The following is a 24,911-nucleotide window of genomic DNA, read 5'->3' as shown; positions in this document are numbered from 1 at the left end:
TAGCTCTGAAAAAATATTTGGGCTTCTAGCAGTGTGTGGGACTTGGTCTATTAGTCCATCTATACTGACCTCCATCAGGTTGCAAATTAAAAATAATTTTTTTCTTCATTTAGCTCTGAAAAAATATTTGGGCTTCTAGCAGTGTGTGGGACTTGTTCTATTAGTCCTTCTATACTGACGTCCAGCAGGTTGCAAATTGAATATAATTTTTTTCTGCATCTAGCTCTGAAAAAATATTTGGGCTTCTAGCGGTGTGTGGGACTTGGTCTATTAGTCCATCTATACTGACCTCCATCAGGTTGCAAATTAAAAATAATTTTTTTCTGCATCTAGCTCTGAAAAAATATTTGGGCTTCTAGCAGTGTGTGGGACTTGGTCTATTAGTCCATCTATACTGACCTCCATCAGGTTGCAAATTAAAAATAATTTTTTTCTGCATCTAGCTCTGAAAAAATATTTGGGCTTCTAGCAGTGTGTGGGACTTGGTCTATTAGTCCATCTATACTGACCTCCATCAGGTTGCAAATTAAAAATAATTTTTTTCTTCATTTAGCTCTGAAAAAATATTTGGGCTTCTAGCAGTGTGTGGGACTTGTTCTATTAGTCCTTCTATACTGACCTCCAGCAGGTTGCAAATTGAATATAATTTTTTTCTGCATCTAGCTCTGAAAAAATATTTGGGCTTCTAGCGGTGTGTGGGACTTGGTCTATTAGTCCATCTATACTGACCTCCATCAGGTTGCAAATTAAAAATAATTTTTTTCTGCATCTAGCTCTGAAAAAATATTTGGGCTTCTAGCAGTGTGTGGGACTTGGTCTATTAGTCCATCTATACTGACCTCCATCAGGTTGCAAATTAAAAATAATTTTTTTCTTCATTTATCTCTGAAAAAATATTTGGGCTTCTAGCAGCGTGTGGGACTTGTTCTATTAGTCCATCTATACTGACCTCCATCAGGTTGCAAATTAAAAATATTTTTTTTCTGCATCTAGCTCTGAAAAAATATTTGGGCTTCTAGCAGTGTGTGGGACTTGGTCTATTAGTCCATCTATACTGACCTCCATCAGGTTGCAAATTAAAAATAATTTTTTTCTGCATCTAGCTCTGAAAAAATATTTGGGCTTCTAGCGGTGTGTGGGACTTGGTCTATTAGTCCATCTATACTGACCTCCATCAGGTTGCAAATTAAAAATAATTTTTTTCTGCATCTAGCTCTGAAAAAATATTTGGGCTTCTAGCAGTGTGTGGGACTTGGTCTATTAGTCCATCTATACTGACCTCCATCAGGTTGCAAATTAAAAATAATTTTTTTCTTCATTTAGCTCTGAAAAAATATTTGGGCTTCTAGCAGTGTGTGGGACTTGTTCTATTAGTCCTTCTATACTGACGTCCAGCAGGTTGCAAATTGAATATAATTTTTTTCTGCATCTAGCTCTGAAAAAATATTTGGGCTTCTAGCGGTGTGTGGGACTTGGTCTATTAGTCCATCTATACTGACCTCCATCAGGTTGCAAATTAAAACTAATTTTTTTCTGCATCTAGCTCTGAAAAAATATTTGGGCTTCTAGCAGTGTGTGGGACTTGGTCTATTAGTCCATCTATACTGACCTCCATCAGGTTGCAAATTAAAAATAATTTTTTTCTTCATTTAGCTCTGAAAAAATATTTGGGCTTCTAGCAGTGTGTGGGACTTGTTCTATTAGTCCTTCTATACTGACCTCCAGCAGGTTGCAAATTGAATATAATTTTTTTCTGCATCTAGCTCTGAAAAAATATTTGGGCTTCTAGCGGTGTGTGGGACTTGGTCTATTAGTCCATCTATACTGACCTCCATCAGGTTGCAAATTAAAAATAATTTTTTTCTGCATCTAGCTCTGAAAAAATATTTGGGCTTCTAGCGGTGTGTGGGACTTGGTCTATTAGTCCATCTATACTGACCTCCATCAGGTTGCAAATTAAAAATAATTTTTTTCTGCATCTAGCTCTGAAAAAATATTTGGGCTTCTAGCAGTGTGTGGGACTTGGTCTATTAGTCCATCTATACTGACCTCCATCAGGTTGCAAATTGAATAAAAAAAATTTCTGCATCTAGCTCTGAAAAAATATTTGGGCTTCTAGCGGTGTGTGGGACTTGGTCTATTAGTCCATCTATACTGACCTCCATCAGGTTGCAAATTAAAAATATTTTTTTTCTGCATCTAACCCAGCCAATAGTTTTGGCCTAATACCACAGTTTGGCCACTCAGCTCTGCTCGGTTACCATCCATTGTTTTTTTGTGCAAACAACTCCAGAGTTGTGAATTAGTTAACCACCAAAATGAGTGGAAAAAGGCCTGCTGCTGGTGGAAAGGGGAATAGGCGTGTTGGGAAGGGGAAAAAAGGTTGTGTCCGTGGGGTAGGTGCAGAAGAAAGACCATCTTCCAGCCAAACGAAAATGTCTACTTCTTTTAGCGGACAATGTGATAAGATCCCTTTCTTACGGCCACGCCAATCGCTACAAATTCCAGATGAGGCACAAAAACAGCAGGTGCTTCAACGGATATCAAGTGCTCCTTTAAGTGGGCTCTCCTCCACATCAACTTCAACATCACAAATACTCCAGTCCTCAAAGGTGTCACCCAAATCGCACTTGCTTCCTCACAGCTCCCAAATCTCCAGCTGCCCGTCTGAGTATGAGGTAGAACAGATGGTTGAGTCTGCAGAGCTGTTTACTCATACTATAGCCTGGGAATCAGAGGTCGACTCCAGCGCTTCTGTGAATCCAGACGAGGAAATGATCTGCACTGATGCCCAGAATCTTTATGAGTCGGATCCAGGACCAGACGCAGAAGGTTCTGACCATAATGTAGACCCTCATTCCCAAACTGTAACTCCTGTTGGTGGAGACAATGAGGAAGACGATGATAAGACTCAAATACCTGATTGGAGCGACAACTTTAGTTTTTTGTCAGGGCAGGAACAGGTTGGCTCTGAGGACGACGGGTGTGATAACGCACAGGGTGATGATGATGAGGTCGGAGATCCCACTTACTGTCAACCCACAGTCAGCCAAGAGATGAGGTCAGCAGAGGAGGTGGAGGAAGATGCTAGTGACGACGAGGTCAGGTTGCGCCTTCCTGGACAGAGACGTAGTACTGGAAGCACGTCAACAACTGCATCCTCAAACACAACTCTGCCTCTCACCACAAGTCGTGGTGGCTCTTCAGGTCGCATGGGTGCTAAGCCTTGCATAGCCTGGGCATTTTTTCAGATCGATAAAGATGACCCAACTCGTGTTATCTGTAACATTTGTCAGCAAAAGCTAAGTAGAGGCCAAAAAATACATAGTTTGAGTACTTCATGCATGAACCGGCACATGGACATGAAGCATAAGTTGCAGTGGGAAGCTGAGTGTGCTACAATGCGGTCTAGCCGGCCGGGCCAACCACCGTCTGCCATATCTTGTGCATCCGCGGCCTCTTCATCCTCTGTGACTGGGGGGACAGCAGTCACACCTGTTTTGGGGCGCAGACCTGCCACCTCTTTACCCGCAACAGCCAGCGTGATTGGCAGGTCATCATTTTCTTTGGAGGTGGTAACACCAGCTGGTCTTGAGCGCTGTCCGACATCGATAGCACCACCTTTGGATCAAGGCAACCTAACATGTCCGCCTGCATCTTCCTCACAGACCGGCAGTTTGCCGGGGACACCCTTATCAACCCCGTCTAAGCACAATAGCCAGCCCTCGGTCCCTCAGATGTGGACAAGTAAAAGACCATTTCCTCCTAGCCATGAGAAAGCTAAGAGGTTGAATTTCACCATCTGCAAGCTCTTGGCTACAGAAATGCTGCCTTTCCGCCTGGTGGACACAGAGGATTTTCGAGACCTTATGTCCGTCGCAGTGCCCCAGTACCAGATGCCCAGTCGGCACTACTTCTCAAAGAAAGGTGTGCCTGCGCTCCACCAGCATGTCGCACACAACATCACCGCTTCTTTGAGAAACTCTGTGTGTGACAGGGTGCATTTCACCACAGACACTTGGACGAGTAGGCATGGACAGGGGCGTTACATGTCGCTGACTGGGTACTGGGTAACTATGGTGACAGCAGGACAAGGGGCTGCTGTCCAAGTCTTGCCGTCCCCACGAGTTGTGCGTCAATCCTCTTTATGTCATTTTTCCTCCACTGCTTCTGCCTCCTCAACCTCCTCTCGGTCTTCCACCTGCACCCAAAGCCTGTCTGGTCATGCCACAAGCTTTCTAACTGCGCAGAAGGGATCCTGCACACCTCCTTACTATGCTGGCAGTAGGGCTCAACGTCATCAGACGGTTTTTACATTGAAATGTCTGGGAAATGTGAGTCACACAGCTGAGGAGTTGTGGTCAGCTCTGGAGAACCAATTTCATGAATGGTTGTCTCCACTGGACCTGAAACCAGGGAAGGCCGTGTGCGACAATGCTGCAAACCTGGGTGCGGCCCTTCGCCGGGGCAATGTCACACACGTGCCTTGTATGGCTCACGTGTTGAACCTGGTTGTCCAGCAATTTTTAGCCCACTATCCCAGACTAGATGGCCTTCTGCAGAGGGCACGGTCGCTGTGTGCTCACTTCCGCCGTTCGCATCCCGCAGCTCAGCGACTTACATCTCTACAGAAGTCGTTGGGCCTGCCACTTCACCGGCTAAAATGCGATGTGCCTACCCGGTGGAATTCAACTCTGCACATGTTGCAGCGACTGTGGCAGCACCGACAAGCCCTGGTGCAATACGTTCTGACGTATAGCCTGGGCCAACGAGATTCAGAGGTGGGGCAAATCACGCTGGAGGAGTGGTCTCAGATCAGGGACCTATGCACCCTTCTGCACAGTTTTGAAATGGCGACGAAGATGTTTAGTGCTGACGATGCCATTATCAGCATGACTATTCCGGTGATTTACATGCTGGAGCACATGTTAAACAGAATTCGGAGTCAGGTGGTGGCACAAGAGGAGGTGGAGGAAGTAGAGGAGGAGGAGTTGTATGCGGAAGGGCTAACATCTGCAAGGTCCAGACGGTCGGCAGCACCAGGGCGGCAGGCATGTGAGGGTGGGGGAGATGATTTTACCAGGGCGCATGGTAGCAGCCAAACTAGTGAGGAAGGTGCAGGAGCCCAGGAAGAAGTGGAGGACGAACTGATGGAAGACTCATCAGATGAGGGAGACCTTGATCACATTTCTGTTGTGCGAGGTTGGGGGGAGAGGACAGAGGAAGGAAGCATGATTGTTACCTCGCCACCAACACAACAGGGACTTGGTGCTCCTGGATGCGCAACACACATGAGTGCCTTCTTGCTGCACTACCTGCAACATGACCCTCGAATTGTGAGAATTAGAAATAATCCTGACTACTGGGTTGCCACACTGTTAGATCCCCGGTACAAAAGTAAATTTGCAGAAATTATTCCTGCCATAGAAAGGGATGCACGCATGCAGGAGTATCAGCAGAGACTGTTGCAGAATCTTACATGTGCTTTTCCACAAAATACCAGTGGTGCACATAGTGAATCTCACAGTTCCAACTTGCCAACCGTGGTCTGTATGGAATTGTTCAATAAAGGGCCCAAAATTAAGATAACATAGATGGGAGAGGTCTCTATAAATAGGAATTCCTAAGTATTTGATACCCTGTGAGGGCCAGGCAAAGGGAAAGTTGGACTGGATGGAATCCTATATGGATTTAGGGAGGGAGACATCGAGGGCCTCAGACTTCGCTGCATTGATTTTAAAATTTTACCATGTAACAAAGTGATCTATTTCAGCCATAACAGCAGGGATGGATATATGTGATTGAGTGATATATACTAGGACATCATCAGCAAATAGAGAGCACTTGTACTCGGTGCCTCCCACCTCAATCCACCTAATATTGGGGTTATGGCGAATTGATGAGAGCAGGTGCTCCGTCACTAGGATGTATAAGAGAGGGGACAGAGGACATCCCTGCCTTGTCCCATTGGTGATTGTGAAAGGTGATGAAAATGTTCTGACGCACCCCCTGGGCCTTGGGACACCCGGAGCCGGACCCTTTTTGGTGGATGCTGGTGGTTGTAGTCTTCGTGGCGGCGATCCGGTTCCGTGGCTCAGGGCGGTCAAAAAAGTGGCGGAACTATTTATGTGGTTTTGATGTTTAAATGTCCGACTATGCCACCCGTGGATTGCGGTCAGAGTGAACCGCCGCTACAGGGCAGACCGCTAAGGCTGGTGTTGTGGGTGCAGCAGAGCGTAGCATAACTCCCCACGGGAGGAGTATAGCCTCAGGGCAGTGTATGCGGAGGATGGGGGTGATGGTGCAGGGCAGCAGCAGTAACGACACGGAGTCAGTGATGCAGTTCAGGGCCTTTACTCACAGTTCTTATTATCCAGACCACGTCTGCAGGTAACGGCTGCCCACGTCGTACTGTGCTCACCAGGTGAGGGGCTCAGACAACTCCCAGATAACTTTGGAGCGCTTCACAGGACCCCCTTTGTGTGTCCTTTGTCTGGCCTTTCTTACCAACACTTCTGTCCGGCTGCCTCGGGCCTCCTCTTGGTAAACTTGGCGCCAGTTTCCCTGACCCTATGTGGTGCCTTCCTAGCGGGTGGAGCAAGGGGCTGCGCCACATAAAATGTCAGAGCCTCCGGTTTCTAGCTGAGGGTCGTTTCCTGCCTCCACTAGTTCGGGGACCGGTCTCCCCCTTTGGCCTGACCCCTCCACGCAGGTGGATTCGGGCGTGCGGTGGCGACTCGCCCGTCCGCACCCCTGGGATCCCTTCATTCCTCGTTCCTGGAGCCTTCTCCGCTCCTCTTCCTTCCTTCTCCCTCTTGCAGGCCTGGGCCTCTGTTACTAGGCCCGCCTCCGGAGCAGAGCTCATGCAGAGCCCCTGCTCCCTGCCACTTCTGCTCAGACTTCTCTGCACTGAACTAAGATGGTGCCCACCTTTTATACTCCCTTCTCAATGCACCCAGGAACTGCTTCCTCCCTGCTCCTGCACTGCAGGGTTCCCCTTCCTCAGTGTTCCCTCCCCCCACTCCAGCCAGGGACAGGGACTGTCGTGCCCATCTCAGGGGCATATTGGTCGCCCTGCCCCACGGCAATGTGGTGTAATGCATGCAGGTGTCGGGTCCTGATCCACACTCCATCCTTATCTGAGAGTGAGATATCACACCTCTGGGTGAGGTGCAATACGTCTGTAGCAACCGAGCCCTCGGTGCTACAGTTCCATTTATCTTCAGCCTAGGTGACGTATTGTGATACAGGGCCGTGATTTTGGCTATAAAAGGGTCCCCTAGACCCCTACCCCAAGCTTTTTAAGAGAATCATATATGGCGTGCCAGGAGACTCTATGGAATGCTTTCTCAGCATCCAACGAGAGTATCTACTTACAAATTTTTAACTGCATCTAGCCCAGGAAATACTTTGTGCCTAGTAGCAGGGTCTGCTAGTCAGCGGATTATCCCGGCTGTTAAGCAAGCTACACCACCTGTAGTTTGGACACTTCATTTTTTCAAAGGAAATGCTTCGGGACCACGGGATACTTAGTGAAGAGCATCAGGAGGCACCCCAAGGCATAGGGGCTGGGACTGGCACTAGGATGCCTTGCGGTGGACAGCCGAGCTCGATCCTTATAAAAGCTTTTTAACTGCAGCAGCTTTAGTGGACGCTACTGGAGCTGGAATTACGCGGCTGCTGGCATGAGACTTGCCCTCCAATAGATCCTTGTAAATGGATTTAAAGTGTATTCATTCAAATTAGAGGGACAATTTAAATTAAAAAGCTTAGAGCTGCCTCCACCACAGGGGGGCTCTCTCGACCCACCAGCGGACAGGCACCAGTATTGGGAGAGGGGGGCTGGCCGTCAGGGTTCACCGCGGCTCTGGCACAAACCCGGCGACACGGAGGTGGCACGGGCAGGAGCGGACTGGCCGTCTCGGCTTCTCACTTTTTGGATTTTAGAAGGGCATGACATGCCTATATCTGTGTCTCCCCCTCCTTTTACTCCTCCACCTCTTTTCTTTTCGCATGACTATATGTACTTGTCACTTTTCCATGTGTTAGTTGTGTCTTCTGAGCAGTTTGTCAGCTTTTGGACACCTTTGAAGGTGTTTTCTATGTGTTTCTATGTGTTTTTGTTTGCCTGCCATTGGTTTTAACGGTGTTCGAAGGTGTTCGACGAACAGTTCGACGAACAGTTCGGCGAACACACGGGTGTTCGACGAACCGAACCGAACTCGAACACTACGGGGGTGGCTCAACACTACTCTTAATAGTGAAGAAAAGGTTATGTTTTATCTAACACACTAATAAATCTTTTGGACTAGAGTGGCCTTCTTTAGTCATGTTGTAATAACCAGACCTCTGACTTGATATCTGGGTTCACAAATCCAATTATATCTTCCCTTCGTTCTGTGATGCATCTCTTCATTCACCGCCGTAAGCCCTGTCTGCATTTCCCTCAAACACTAATATCTCTAAAGCATGGCTTTAAAAAAAAAAAATTCTGCCGTTTCCAAGTATCAGGAAAGCTTTGGCGCTTATTGTATTGTCATGGGCTACATCCATTTTGCCATTGCGGTTTTCAGTTTTGCTTAGCCTATTACATTAGAGACTAGTGTGACAGGTTGTAATTTCACCATTATTACAAAAGTGTTGGTCACAGGACATAGCTGTGTTCCCGCTTTTGATGTAGAGTCTATATGTCTATACCAGGGGTACACAACTTTTTGGGGTCCGAAGGCCACATTGTCAGATCGAGCCAACCACATGCGCTGTAATATTACAAAAGTATTACCTTCTGAGACATTTACATATTGAACGTATATGCCATAAATTATTAATAGGCGTTGGTCCCATTTTTAGGGCTCCTACTGGAAAGTAGAGCAAACTCATTGGTGTGGGAAGTACAGAAAGGAAGAGGCCATGCATTCAGCTCTCTCCATTGTACTACAGGCGCATCTCACTAAATTAGAATATCATCAAAAAGTTAATTTATTTCAGTTCTTCAATACAAAAAGTGAAACTCATATTATATAGAGTCATTACAAACAGAGTGATGTATTTCAAGTGTTTATTTCTGTTAATGTTGATGATTATGGCTTACAGCCAATGAAAACACAAAAGTCATTATCTCAGTAAATTAGAATACTTTATAACACCAGCTTGAAAAATGATTTTAAAATCCGAAATGTTGGCCTACTGAAATGTATGTTCAGTAAATGCACTCAATCCTTGATCGGGGCTCCTTTTGCATCAATTACTGCATCAATGTGGCTTGGCATGCAGGCGATCAGCCTGTGGCACTGCTGAGGTGTTATGGAAGCCCAGGTTGCTTTGATAGCAGCCTTCAGCTCTTCTGCATTGTTGGGTCTGGTGTCTCTCATCTTCTTCTTGACAATACCCCATAGATTCTCTATGGGGTTAAGGTCAGGCGAGTTTGCTGGTCAATCAAGCACAGATATACTGTTGTTTTTAAACCAGGTATTGGTACTTTTGGCAGAGTGGACAGGTGCCAAGTCCTGCTGGACAATGAAATTTCCATCTCCAAAAAGCTTGTCGGCAGAGGGAAGCATGAAGTGCTCTAAAATTTCCTGGTAGACGGCTGCGCTCACTTTTGTCTTGATAAAACACAGTGGACCTAAACCAGCAGATGACATGGCTCCCCAAACCATCACTGATTGTGGAAACTTCACACTTGACCTCAAGCAGCTTGGATTGTGTGCCTCTCCACTCTTCCTTCAGACTCTGGGACCTTGATTTCCAAATGAAAATTGGAACTCTGGGACCTTGTGGAGTGTGTCAATGACTGCCTTCTGGACATCTGTCAAGTCAGCAGTCTTTCCCATGATTGTGGAGCCTACACTGAAACAGACAAATGTCCTTTTTAAATGCTTAGGAAGCCTTTGCAGGTGTTTTTGTTAATTATTTTAATTTACTGAGATAATGACTTTTGTGTTTTCATTGGCTGTAAGCTACAATCATCAACATCAACAGAAATATACACTTGAAATAGATCACTCTGTAATGACTCTATATATGAGTTTCACTTTTTGTATTGAAGAACTGAAATAAATTAACTTTTTGATGATATTCTAATTCAGTGAGAAGCACCTGTATATACCAGAAGATGAAACAGTCGAGTATTTCCCTTCACTGATAAACTACAATGGATTTTGTGGCCTCATCTCCTCCTTTGTGTGCTAGAGGAGTCAGGACTTACCCATTCTGCCCTAGAAATGACCACATCATTCATGGTTACCCACCACTATGGTCTTCTCTGGAAAATACACATGACCAGACACCATGCAGATGGCTGAGGACTGCACAGTCTGTTATTGTGGGCCATGGGCAGGTTCTGCGCCACTGGTCTATACTATGTTCTTGTACTGGCGTCAATACATGGGATGGACTGGACAAATATAAAGAAATGAATGTAGTTCTATTGCGTCTGGACTGGTAAAAAAAATACCAGTAATAGAGAAAGCACTGCAGAGTATATGATGTAATCACATATTGGAGTACTACTAGCACCGCATCAATCCAATATGTATAGATCATATAACACACATTAGATGAACACATCTCATCAACCACCCCCATCACATGACTGATAGCCTCGTTCCCTGAGCTGACAGTGAACCTCTGGGTTGTCGGCTACATCTGCTGAGACGTTCTACTTTCTAGTAATTGTGTGCAGACAGGCCAAATATTCTCATATTTTATCCCAGGTGATCGCTACTTACGGACCTTTGATGTTATCTGAGGTCTCTGACCAAGTCTCAATAATATTCAATCCTGACACTACATTCAATACAGAAGTGAGCCGTCCTATATATTGTTGTTTTACTAATATTTATACTAATATTATCATAAAAGGGGATAAGAAAAAGATTGCTTTCTTTTAGAAACAGTGCCACTCTTGCCAATGTGCTGTGCCTGGTATTACAGCTCAGTTCCATGCCAACTGTACTACCAGAAAGTTCATGGAGTAGAGTCATTTCCAAAAAAAGCAGTCATGATTTTCTAATCTCATACAATTCTGTAAATGTACATGTAAATGTACATATGTAGCAGTCTCCATTGTTTGTGCGTTGTAATAGTGCTGAAAATTAACGATCTTTTCAGTCCGGTATAAGTAGTTTTTGAAAAAGGTTTTTGTGTCACCTAGCATAGCATTATCTTGTTTTTTCTTTTTAGCAAGAATTATACAGGCAAAAAGATGAACCAAAAATACCACACAAAAAAACGCCAGCAAAAAAAATAAAGAAATAAAATGGCATAGCAATATTACAAAACTGCTGTAAGATATGAAGGGTAGGATAGGAAGTCTCTGGGGGAAATCTATAAGGGTATGTGCACACAGAGGTTTGTTCAGGTGGATGTAAAAATGACTTTCTGTACATATGTTCAGTCTTTTTTCACCACTCGTCAAGCAAAGTATTGAAGCGGTAAAAGAAGTAACCTTTCCATTCTTCTGGTGACTTCTGCTTACAAGACGCCACTATTTTATATATAAAACTTTTAAAAAAGCCACCAGCATAACATATGACAAGGAAGACGCTTGAGGAAGAACACCGGAGTTGTTGTCTTGATGCGTCTTCTTCTGCTTTAAAAACTATACTGGTGTTGAAAAGACGCTATGAGCGCATACCCTAAGGTTTTGTGCACATGTTGAGTATTTGCAGCAAAAAAGTGGTGGCAGGAAAAACAGTGTGCAAAGTATGCACGTTTTTGTTGCATTATTGCATGAGTTTTCACTTATGTTTTTTTCTTGTTCATTTGAATGGAAGAAAAATACTGCAGAAGCACTGAAAGAACTGACATGCTGCAGATTTGAAAAAAAAGCTTTGATGGTTCAAATCTGCAAGCAAAAAATAATCAGCATGTTGACAAGAATTCAGAAATCTCATACACTTTGCTGGTACTGTAAAACACTGCAAATGCAGCAAAAATATGAGGAAAAATCGTGGCAAAAGTATGGCATGTGAACAAGCCCTTGGAGCAATAATACCCATTGAAGGCTGTGTTCAGATGTTGGAGCCATTTTGAGCTGTGCCATGCAGATCGGCGTTGGTTTCAAATTCACTACAGCTGAAAGTAGCGTGACGTGGCCAATGACATTCAGATGGCTACTAGCTACAGCCAATTTGAAATACTAGCAGATCACAGTGGCTTTGACCTCAAAATGGCAACTAAGCCTTAAAGAGGTTGTCCACTACTAGGACAACTCCTTCTTGATCTAAATGTTTGGCCCAATAAAATAAAAAAAGCTTATACTCACTTCCTGTCCTGGTGCCATTCCCCTGGTGTCGGCACTCGTGGTCCCGGGGTGATGCCAGCGCAGATTGGGTGACGGGCCCATGTGTCACAACAACTGCATGGGAACCCTGAGACCGCAAGTGCCAACACCGCTGGAACGGCGCCGGCACGGGAGGTGAAAATAGTCTTTTCAGTTTTATCAGGGCCAAGAGTGGGGTATGAGAAGGAGTTGTCTAAGTAGTGGACAACTTCTTTAAAACATTTCTCAGTCAAAAGATGATCTCTATGATTTCACCTTCACAAGCTCATTCTCATTAGGACTGGCACATCCACAGCTTTTACTCCCCCTTCCATATTACTCAGCATTCTGACATCACCCAAGGCTGTACAGAAGACCTGGAATAGTAGCCATAAGCTAATTAGTAAGTAGAAAGTCGTGTTATCATGACTTCCTATTTTCTGAATAAGCCGATTCTTTTTGCAGCTTTGCCTTTTGCTGTGATCAGAGCCAGAGCAATCTGTAAGGTTAGCAGGCAGGAGAAGGAAGGAATAACTAAGATTAGCATCAGTACCTGGCAGCCGGGAAAGATATACTTATTTCTAGTATTCTGACATTGAATGTGCCAAAGATAACATGATTTAGGCTGTATGAGCAGCCTTGAAATAAAAATGCTTCCCATTGCTGAAATATGGGACATATACTGAAAGTTTGCATTAAAAGAGCTTCTCTTATATTGACAATCCCTGTCCACGTGTTCCTTTAGGCCCATATTGACATCATAGAGGGTTTTTTTTCCCCACTTTGGACCCCCATTATGAACTAGAACTGAAGTGAAGACTATTTTATCTGCAGGATAAATACATATAGCTAGACGCTGCTTGTCTAGGAGATAACAGCTGATCACTTGTGGTTAGAGATGCTGGGAAAAAAAAAACCATAAGATACATTTTCATGTTTTACCCAAAATATGTGGACATCAAAGCATGAGAAGGAAACACCACAAGTTTTATTTTTTATATCTGGTCGGATGAAATAACCAATTCGGCAAAAATATACATGTAGGAAAACATGGACCAAAACTCCATTCTGTAGAGCCAAGGATGTTGATCTGCCTTTCCAATACATTGTTCCTACCTTTGAAATGTCATTCTTCTCATCTCATTTGTGGTGAAATTGATCAACCCAGTCTCCATAAAAGTGTTCCTTACAGATACCTTCATCATTGCTAAATTCACTTTTATGGATACAGTGGTTTGCTCTGAAATATTTCCAAAGCAAGGCTGCTTCTTAGGGTTGACTTGTGAACAAGTAAGGAGTACTTACCTTCACTGCTCTATACTTCATAACTAACTCTATGCAGGGAATATACTGGGGCCTAGATATATCGCTGCCAGAGACCTGAGAAGTCGCACTATCAGATGCCAAAGGAAGCGAACTACAGTGGTGGCCAAAAGTATTGCACCCCTGCAATTCTGTCAGATAATACTCAGTTTCTTCCTGAAAATGATTGCAATCACAAATTCTTTGGTGTTATTATCTTCATTTAATTTGTCTTCAATGAAAAAACACAAAAAGAATTGTCCTAAAGCCAAATTGGATATAATTCCACACCAAACCTAAAAAAGGGGGTGGACAAAAGTATTGGCACTGTTTGAAAAATCATGTGATGCTTCTCTAATTCGTGTAATTAACAGCACCTGTAACTTACCTGTGGCACCTAACAGGTGTTGGCAATAACTAAATCACACTTGCAGCCAGTTAACATGGATTAAAGTTGACTCAACCTCTGTCCTGTGTCCTTGTGTGTACCACATTGAGCATGGAGAAAAGAAAGAAGACCAAAGAACTGTCTGAGGACTTGAGAAACCAAATTGTGAGGAAGCATGAGCAATCTCAAGGCTACAAGTCCATCTCCAAAGACCTGAATGTTCCTGTGTCCTCCGTGAGCAGTGTCATCAAGAAGTTTAAAGCCCATGGCACTGTGGCTAACCTCCCTAGATGTGGACGGAAAAGAAAAATTGACGAGAGATTTCAACGCAAGATTGTGCGGATAGTGGATAAAGAACCTCGACTAACGTCCACACAAGTTCCAGCTGCCCTGCAGTCCGAGGGTACAACAGTGTCAACCCATACTATCCGTCGGCGTCTGAATGAAAAGGGACTGTATGGTAGGATACCCAGGAAGACCCCACTTCTTACCCCGAGACATAAAAAAAGCCAGGCTGGAGTTTGCCAAAACTTTCCTGAGAAAGCCTAAAACGTTTTGGAAGAATGTTCTCTGGTCAGATGAGACAAAAGTAGAGCTTTTTGGGAAAAAGCATCAACATAGAGTGTACAGGAAAAAAAAGAGGCATTCAAAGAAAAGAACACGGTCCCTGCAGTCAAACATGGCGGAGGTTCCCTGATGTTTTGGGGTTGCTTTGCTGCCTCTGGCACTGGACTGCTTGACTGTGTGCATGGCATTATGAAGTCTGAAGACTACCAACAAATTTTGCAGCATAATGTAGGGCCCAGTGTGAGAAAGCTGGGTCTCCCTCAGAGGTCATGGGTCTTCCAGCAGGACAATGACCCAAAACACACTTCCAAAAGCACTATAAAATGGTTTGAGAGAAAGCACTGGAGACTTCTAAGGTGGCCAGCAATGAGTCCAGACCTGAATCCCATAGAACACCTGTGGAGAGATCTCAAAATGGCAGTTTGGAGAAGGCACCCTTCAAATATCAGGGACCTGGAGCAGTTTGCCAAAGAAGAATGGTCTACAATTCCAGCAGAGCATTGTAAGAAACTCATTGATGGTTACCGGAAGCGGTTGTTCGCAGTTATTTTGGCTAAAGGTTGTGCAACCAAGTATTAGGCTGAGGGTGCCAATACTTTTGTCTGGCCCATTTTTGGAGTTTTGTGTGAAATGATCAATGATTTGATTTTTGCTTCATTCTCTTTTGTGTTTTTTCCTTGCAAGCAAATTAAATGAAGATAATAATACCAAAGAATTTGTGATTGCAATCATTTTCAGGAAGAAACTGAGTATTATCTGACAGAATTGCAGGGGTGCCAATACTTTTGGCCACCACTGTACTAAACTTACTATGCACTGTATTTACAGCTACCAGAATGGAAGGGAGACTCACTAGCAGCTGGAGTACAGACCTGCATAGCAATTTGCCATATGGTGCTGTATTTCAGAGATAAAGATGTTTCCTTTGTTACCATTTATTTGTTTCCCGACATATTTTGGGATGTGTGGCATAAAATGAACACAAAAAGAAACATGATTGTGAGATACTCTGCCATGAGATGTTTATGTTATGTACCTATATGCAGCCGCCCAATCGTTGTGATTTCAAATGCAGCTTGCCAAAGGTTTTGTTAGCATATTGTGATAACATATTTAATTTGATTCATTAAATATTGGAAGTCTTTAATCAAATTTAAGAAAACTTATCTATTGACACCTCTGTGCTGACCTTTAGAAGGCTCACTAGCAAGAAAATAATGCCTAGCCATGAAAAAATGCTTCATGGGGGCTAAATAACTAACACAGCACATAATTGAACATTTCCTCGTTTTTTTTCTAATGCGAGTCATATGAAACAGTGACATTATTTTATATGCCTCCATATGAAATTCAAGATATACGGAAGGATGACATGGGTGATCTATTGCAGCTGACTACTTGAGACCATCAGGAGTACACTACTTCCCAAACTCACAGTTTCTGCTTGTTCAGGGGCAGTGCGCTGCAGGGTGACTGACAGTTCGGATCACTATACTGCTTCTCCAAACTTTGTGCTCTCCAATGATGAGGTGGCTGTGTCTTTGCACCCAATGGCAGCCAGATTCAGTACTACTGTGCTACTGTGCTTCTCTGATGCTGCAAACTGTGCGCTCCAGCATTCCTGGTCAGCTTTAGACCAGGGATCACAAACTCTTTTGTGAAGAGCTTGTAAGCACAGCACATAGTTGTCCAACAGCGCTAGAATGAAGTACTGACAGGTAATCTGGACAACAAGCAATAAACAAAAAAAAGTGAAAACCAAATTACCACGTAAGAGGGGATGAACTTTAATACATAGTAAATTGGGGTTAACCCTTTAAGTTATTGGTGGGAGCAACTGACAACCTTATGTGTATAGCAACAGCCCAAGCAAAAGATTAGTGGTGCCATGGCACTTTGTTAAACAGTCAGACCCATTCATCACAGATCAGTTTTGACTCCTGGTATAGTTCGGAAACAAAGCATCATCAAAAAAATTTCAGCAAAAATGCTTGATGTTTTCGGCTGTCATCGTCATAGCAGATTTCTGAAAACAAAAAGTACTATGTGTTACTGCATGTTCATGCATTTGTATGTTGTATGCAAAGTAAGGTCCATGTGACTGGACACAGAAATTATCCCTGACAGCCCATGTCTGAATGCAGTTTTCATTTGTACTCAATAATAGCATTAGAAAATGAGAGTCATAAAAACATCCAATGTGAAGCCAGTCAATCTATAAATGGTCATGCTTGAAGTCCCCTTTGATGATACGTAATAAAAAGGTCATGAAATCCTACAAATGGAAAATTCCAAAACCCAATTTCACAATTTAAGAATACATGTGATATTACTTATTATTCTACACTATTACATTGGACATGTAACAGCAAAACAATACACAAATATATCTACAGAGCAACCTAATATAGTACTATAGTGTCTGGTGTTAAGATGTTTTTTAGCTTTGAGACAATGTATATACACATACAGTATACACACAGATTGTGTCATGTAAGAGCAACAACATTTGGCAAAAAAGAAGCAGGGAATAAAGGGAATTTTAGATTGAAGTAGGAATACTTACTGTATATCAGGGTAGTGACCTATTTTGTGTTGAATTTCTGTTCGGGAACGTTGGCAGGTAAGTATATCCATCAAATATTAATTTTGCTGGAAACACTTCACGCTCACAAAACTAAGTACAGAGCCACATATACTTGTTTGAACTCAAAAGTTTTAGAGACAGAAGACCCAAGGGCATAAAAATTAATATTACTTGTATACCATACACTACTTTTGATGTTAGCTGAGTCTGATATACACTGCTCAAAAAAATAAAGGGAACGCTTAAACAACAGAATATGACTCCAAGTAGATCAAACTTCTGTGAAATCAAACTGTCCACTTAGGAAGCAGCACTGATTGACAATTTCACATACTGTTGTGCAAATGGAATAGACAATAGATGCAAATTATTGGCAATTATCAAGACACCCTCAATAAAAGGAGTGGTTCTGCAAGTGGGGACCACAGACCACATCTCAGTACCAATGCTTTCTGGCTGATGTTTTGGTCACTTTTGAATGTGGGTGGTGCTTTCACACTCGTGGTAGCATGAGATGGACTCTACAACCCACAGAAGTTGCTCAGGTAGTGCAGCTCATACAGGATGGCAGATCAATGCGAGTTGTGGCAAGAAAGTTTGCTGTGTCTGTCAGCGTAGTGTCCAGAGGCTGGAGGCGCTACCAGGAGACAGGCCAGTACACCAGGAGACGTGGATGGGGCAGTAGGAGGGCAACAACCCAGCAGGAGGACCGCTACCTCCGCCTTTGTACAAGGATGAACAGGAGGAGCACTGCCAGAGCCCTGCAAAATGACCTCCAGCAGGCCACAAATGTGCATGTGTCTGCACAAATGGTTAGAAACCGACTACATGAAGGTGGTATGAGGGTCCGACGTCCAAAGATGGGTGTTGTGCTCACAGCCCAAGACCATGCAGGATGCTTGGCATTTGCCACAGAGCACCGGGATTAGCAAAGTCGCCACGGGCACCCTGTGCTCTTCACAGATGAAGGCAGGTTCACACTGAGCACATGTGATAGACGTTCCAGAGTCTGGAGACGCCGTGGAGAGCAATCTGCTGCCTGCAATATCCTTCAGCATGACCGGTTTGGCAGTGGGTCATTAATGGTGTGGGGTAGCATTTCTTTGCAGGGCCGCACAGCCCTCCATGTGCTCGCCAGAGGTAGCCTGACTACCATTAGGTACCGAGATGAGATCCTCAGACCCCTTGTGAGACCATATGCTGGTGCGGTTGGCCCTGGGTTCCTCCTAATGCAGGACAATGCCAGAACTTATGTGTCAGCAGTTCCTGCAAGTTGAAGGCATTGAAGCTATGGACTGGCCCGCCCGTTCCCCAGACCTGAATCCGATTGAGCGTCACGTTGCACCACAGACTGTCCAGGAGTTGGCGGATGCTTTAGTCCAGGTCTGGGATGAGATCCCACAGGAGACCATCCGCAACCTCATCAGGAGCATACCCCGGAATTGTAAGGAGGTCATACAGGCACGTGGAGGCCACACACAATACTGAGCCTCATTTTAAGGACATTCCATCAAAGTTGGATCAGCCTGTAGTGTGTTTTCCACTTTAATTTTGGGGGTGACACCAAATCCAGGCCTCCATTGGTTAATAAATTTGTTTTCCATTGATGATTTTTGTGTGATTTTGTTGTCAGCACATTCAACCTTGTACAGAACAAAGTATTCAATGAGAATATTTCATTCATTCAGATATAGGATGTGTTATTTGAGTGTTCCCTTTACTTTTTTGAGTAGTGTATAATGCTGTAGGCCAGAAGCATAAGTATGCACAATATATTGGGTATGTGCTAATACTTATAAAATATATTAATGTAGATTTATTACTTCAAAAACTGGAACTTTACATGAGCAAATGGACTTTGGTTCAGAGTAAGCATGTCACAGGGATACCGAGACAGAGAGGGGCCAGAAGATCGCTGCGTCTGGTTACACGAACTCCAGCACTGATTAGAACTGCTTCGCCATCCTATTAAGCAGTACAGGTTTTCCTTGCTCTGTCATTGCAAGGGTTAATCAGTTCAGTTGATATCCTGGAGCTTTCCATTCTGAATTTTCAGCTGTTCTGTGTTGGCCACTTCCCTCTGATAGATATGCTTGCCACCAACACTTGGGAGTTGCAAGTGACGGTTCTAAGTCCTGGTTTGATGTTGAAGAAGAAAGTTCAATGTTTGGAGTTGGTAGCTGGAGAGTTTTTCTGGAGATTTCTGAGAGAAGTTGGTGTGCCTGTTTATCCTTATCCTCTCTCATTTGGTTTCTCCTTCCTATTCCTCCCCTGTTTCCCACTCTGTTGTTTTGTATGATTTGTATGAGTGTATTTGTATGATTGTAGTTTTTTTTTATCCCAATCTGTTTACCTCTGTCTGTCTGGTTAGTGTTTTCCTTTAAGGTACCGTCACACTTAGCGACGCTACAGCGATCCCGACAACGATATGACCTGGCAGGGATCATTGCTGCATCGCTATGTGGTCGCTGGTGAGATGTCAAACAGTCAGATCTTCCCCACGACGCAGCAACGATATGGTGATAATGCAACGCAAATGCACGCCTATGTGTCTCAGTTCTGAGTCATCAACGAGGTCGTTGGTAAGGTGTCAAAAACACCGATGCATGCTACCCAGCAGGACCTCAACGATCAAAAAAAGGTCCAGGCCATTCCGACACGACCAGCGATCTCACAGCAGGGGCCTGGTCGCTGCTATGTGTCACACTTAGCGAGACCGCTACTGAGGTCGCTGTTGCATCACAAAACTTGTGACTCACCAGTGATCTCGCTAGCGATCTCGCTTAGTGTGATGGGGGCTTTACACTTCAGCCTCACACCTCCCTGGGTGGGGGAGGGAACAGATAAGAGTTAAGATAGGAGCATAACAAGATATGAGACCCCGGCATCTCCACCATCCGGGGTAATCTAGGGAACTGATAGCCTAGGGCACCCCTAGTTCGAGGGATCGTGTAAGTGCCCACAGTCCCTTGTAACTTTGTGACAAAGCAACTGTTTCTCCTAAAACTGCGCCATTTAGGAAGTATAGTGGGAACACTTATCCATGTATCAATGTTCTTGGTAGAACTTTTTGAAACATAATGAAATATTGTACCCTAAAGCAGTGCTAACTTTTAGATAAATTAGGAACACATTGTATATCGAAGTTCCTCTTGTAGATGTTCAAAACAAATGGCTGGAGGCAGATGCCACAATTACGGATAATAAATAAATAATTTACGTATACATGCAATGGTAAAGATGTCGGTAATGACGAGATAACAGGCACTCCAGGTCTAATGTTTTAGGGGGTACTAGGAGCTTCAAAGCTATCTTTATCAGCAGTGGTTAACTCATCATATTGTAGCTATTCATTAAACCAAAGGGCTACACAATACACTCAGCTAGGACGTTTTTAAGTGGAAGGCACAATTTCTTTTCTTTTTTAAATTTTACATCTTTATTTCTAGACATAGCCGATTCATACCCAAACATCCTCACAAGACAACAGTTAAAGATCGGGAAGATATCTTCTTCTAACAGATGAGAAAACTGAGTTGCTCATCTGTTCTTCATGGTGGGATAGATTACTCATCGTACATCTTACTCTTCATCATTTTTCTCAGAAAAGCAGCCATATACATTTTTGGCCACACGTGAAGGCTTAGGCAGCTCTGGGCTCCAGTTGGATATTGTTGAAGATATATATCAATCGCTGTATGTAAAATGTATAGACTGCTATGCAGGCCAATGTAAATAGTTTCCCTCCATCCTAAACACCCCTACCTTGAGGTTCATACAGGAACTGGATTTTGATTCTAAACAGTGAATATCAAAATCACAGCGCATTCGGTATTCAGCTATTCAGAATTCATGAGAGGTTTCTTTTAATAGGTCATATGGTAAATCTTGGTTCAAGGGTAACATAACTTAAAACTTGGCTGAAGAATAAAACATTTAATAGTCACATTTTATACATGTATAGTATAGAGCACAACACGAGTTCAGTAACTATGTCAAAAATGGATATAAAGATCATTGATCAGCAGAATTTCATACTGCGAAGACGTGTGAAGTTGCATCATTTTTAAGGATTTATGTACAAAGAAGCATCCTGGGATAGTTTAGGAATAACTAATGAGATGAAAAGGTGCTACTAACACAAAAACAACTACTAAAGAGAGTCTGGTCAATAGGTGCTTGTTTGCTATAGAGTCTTCAAACATCGTAACTTCAATAGCTACCTGACCTAACAAGAAAAAAGTAGCAGCCAAGTAGCGACTGTAGCCCATTAAAATGAAAAAAGGTAAAATATTGTTGGTGCAGCATCCAATGATCAGCTGGAAGCAGAAACAATAATGTCAATGAAGGCACAAATGATGAATGAAAGTTTCCACTGAGCCACCTAATTTTCCAAGAGCAAATGGGTTCCCATGGATGCTCGCTTACTAGAATAGATCTCTCACTGGAATCCTTTATTTGTGCATTAAGGGTTACATTGATTGCATTGGACTCAAAGGTAATTGATTAAATTCTTTACAGGATCTGAACCTTGGGAATAAAGCCCTCTATACTGCCTTCAATCCAGCTGATGTACACTGTTGGTAGAGATGTTCATCCCTTACTGCAATGTAAAGTAAGTGTATGTATGTATACATATATATAAATAATACACACACATATATACACGTGTGTGTGTGAAAATATAAATTTTTTTTACATATATTCTGCTTACAATAGTAAAAGCCTTCACATTTGGATTGTGGAGAAGTTTGGAACACAAGTTTGCTTCACGGCACTTAGAAATGTAGACATATACACCCATATTGTACATAAGTTGACAAAAATAAAACAATAAAGCGATATTTGGATACATATGTCCATAATATTTTACCTTAAACAATAGGAACACAAAATTGGCAACTGTAACATTGTTTCCATGGCCTATTGAAAATACCCCAGTGCAAATGTGCTTCTTGGTTTTCTTATGCATCTACAATGCTGCCTACATGTAAAGCAGGCAATGCAGGCATCCTGACTATGCCTGGAGTGTACGTTTCTTGCTTCTCAATAGAGTCAAGGTAAAGCAGCATCTAACCTCTTCTAGCTCACTGCAGTAATTGAGAACCTGTGTGAACTGGTACCCTCCAGAGTGGGTAACACAACAAGGACCTGGCCCTCAGACCTGCAAGAGGACGGCCAGGAGAATTCCACCTCTTTGGTATTCTAAGAAGTGCTCTTTGCTGCATAATGATATGACAACACACACTTCGAAAATCCCAGCCCAGCAAAGCATTGCCTCAGTCTATACACCCTGAAATAACGAGGAAACGTGCAGCGAACCCTACAATATTGTCAGAGCCCAGGGAAGTGTCACCCTACAGGTTCTGCTGTTTGTTGATGTTGGGAATATGTCACAATTGGAAAGGAGAAAAAAAAAATCTATGATCTACTACACTGCAGTGCCAACGTCAGAGGCAAACCAGGGATTCATTGCTCTTCATGGGACTGGGAGCTAAAGGAACTGCAGGTCATGCAGGACCAGAGGAATCCAACAGAAAATGTTTCATTTTATTCATGTAGCCCCCTGTCTACACTTCCTCCAACAGAAAAAACGCAGGCCACGGGGAGATACCAAATACAGGGGCAGCGAGAGCCGTTCCCTACATAAAATAACAAGCAATAGTGTAAATAAGCCTGAGAATGCATGGCTTTCCTTTATGATATTATTGAATAAAGCCCCGATGAGCCTCACAAAAGGTGTCCTGAAAAATGAATGGGACTAAGAAATGCTGTTAATCTCCTGCTGGAAGAAGCCTACACAGTATACTGCAAATATTAACCCTGTGCTGGCTGTTTTCACTGCATCACATAAAAGCGCCAACGATGCTGCATGGAAATCACATCTTGTATGTATTTGTAATATAAAGAAACAAATCTTTACAATATATTCACTTAGCTTGTGATTTCCTCTGAATGGCACTGCCATGCTTTCCGGGCATTATGAAGAGGCAGAAATGTGTAACAGCCTGACACTGTTTTGGATTTTTTTTTTTCTACTTTTGAGAGGTTGTTCGTGTTTGGAATATTTGTCAGCTAATCTGAAAGTATTACAGGATGCCAGTGCCATGGTGAATGTATACAGGTCAAGTACAAAGCTAGGGCTTTCACAGAAAGGTGCCTACATGCCAGTCACCTGCATTTACAATATGTACTGAACAAAAAATACAAAACAAACAAAGTTGCCACTCCTTTAGAAAATGGGCACACACCAGACCTGGATGACGTATCTTTTCAAGCCAATTAAATAGAAAAAAATAAAATAAAAGCTTAAGGTACAGAACACAAACATTGCATCGGCCTCATGGCAAGATGATTTTCTTCTGTATTCTCATTAAAGATCTAGTGCTCCTCAGAAGCCAGCAATAGAATGGGATGAAGGTAGAATCATGCAATGTGCATTTTTATCATGCTTACCACTTGGGTTCTTGTTTTTCTTAAGACTCTTGCCACAAAGACACTGCAGCATATGCGTTCCTTTGCTGAAAATGTTCCAAAGAAACCACATTGATTTGGGCGAAAAGCAATCCAGCAGCTTAGACACCCTGAGAACGAAGAAATCCTTGTTGTTGCATAATAAGAGATTGTGATCAGTTCTCCAGAACAAGGGTACCAATTTAACCATAGAAAATGATTATTTTCCTAGCGTCTCCCAGTCTTATTTCCGTGCAGGGTTTATATCTTTAGAGACTCCTCAATTAGAGAGCTGTTTTGTATCTCTCTCCTTTTTCCGCTTTCAGATAAGGTTAAGATTAATGATTATTATTACAACAACACAGGGCTGTTACCAAAGTGAGCAATTTCCCTTTCCAGCATGCAGCCAAATGAAGTGAGCTAAAGAAATCCCAAGAGAGGCCAAAAAAACTAATCTTAGAGCAGTGAGACATGTACGATCCCCGAAGTAAAAACCATTGCCTAGCACTTGATTGCTATAAGGAAGGGTGGATCTGTAAAGCATCCAAAGCCAAAGCAGGATACATGTTACTAAAAGACTGCAGTTGTAGCACCAAGCACAACAAATATCACCCAACCAAGCCTGGAAGATGATGATGGCACAAACTCCCCTCTGCAAGTGTCAATAGGATTACCATCAATCCCTGTGATCTGTGCAATCTTATTTAACCTGCAGCTCCAAGTCCCCCAGCAGAAGTGATGTAAATCCAGATCTCCTTAATAGCTGATTACTGTGGGTGGAAGGAGAGGCAGATCTCTTCCCTGCTCTCACTCTCCCTGCTGCTTCAAGCACTGGTGTGCATTAGAAATAAATTTCCCTGTCTTTCACTCCCTGTGCTGGCTCTGAATTGCAGGCACAGATAGAGTAGGAGGAGTTGGATGGGTTTTTTTTTCCATCTTTTTTTTTTTAATAAAAAGCTTTATTTGATCCTATACGAATAGACATTTTTTTTTCTTTCATATGATGAGACACATTTCTCAAACATCATAAGGCTCCACTAAGGTTAATGTAATATTCATGACAACATTTAAAAGCCGATTTGATTAACCGTGTTACCATAGGTATCGCATCAGCTTTCTCTCTTGCTCTTTTTTTTTTTCTTCTTGCATTCAATCCACTTTGCGTTACGTAAGGGTGAACACGGGTAGAATGTTTTATTTCAGGTAGAACACTATGCAAATATTTCATTTACAGGAACAACATGTGGCGGATGAGTATAGACCCATAAAGGATACAGGCGTTCTGCATTTCGCACAGGGGACCTTGAGAATATTCCGTGCTGCATATTCTCCTATGTTATAATAATCTA

The 24,911-nt window shown here is 43.0% G+C and overlaps 1 protein-coding gene across 1 annotated transcript in view; it reads right to left on the bottom strand.

Moving 5' to 3' along the window:
* Nucleotides 1-24,482, bottom strand: part of FGF14 (fibroblast growth factor 14) — a 683,726-nt gene extending 659,244 nt beyond the window's left edge. The window contains exon 1 of the mRNA XM_073664201.1: nt 23,566-24,482. Coding sequence (XP_073520302.1) covers nt 23,566-23,773 — 208 coding nt within the window. The 5' untranslated portion in view covers nt 23,774-24,482. The remainder of the gene's footprint in view (nt 1-23,565) is intronic.
* Between the last annotated feature and the right edge of the window lie 429 nt (nt 24,483-24,911).

This window comes from Phyllobates terribilis, unplaced genomic scaffold (genome assembly GCF_046119375.1).
Source record: "Phyllobates terribilis strain yellow unplaced genomic scaffold, ASM4611937v1 Scaffold_2__4_contigs__length_985480577, whole genome shotgun sequence".
Classification (NCBI taxonomy): domain Eukaryota; kingdom Metazoa; phylum Chordata; class Amphibia; order Anura; family Dendrobatidae; genus Phyllobates; species Phyllobates terribilis.
This window is presented reverse-complemented; position numbering and strand designations above follow the sequence as displayed.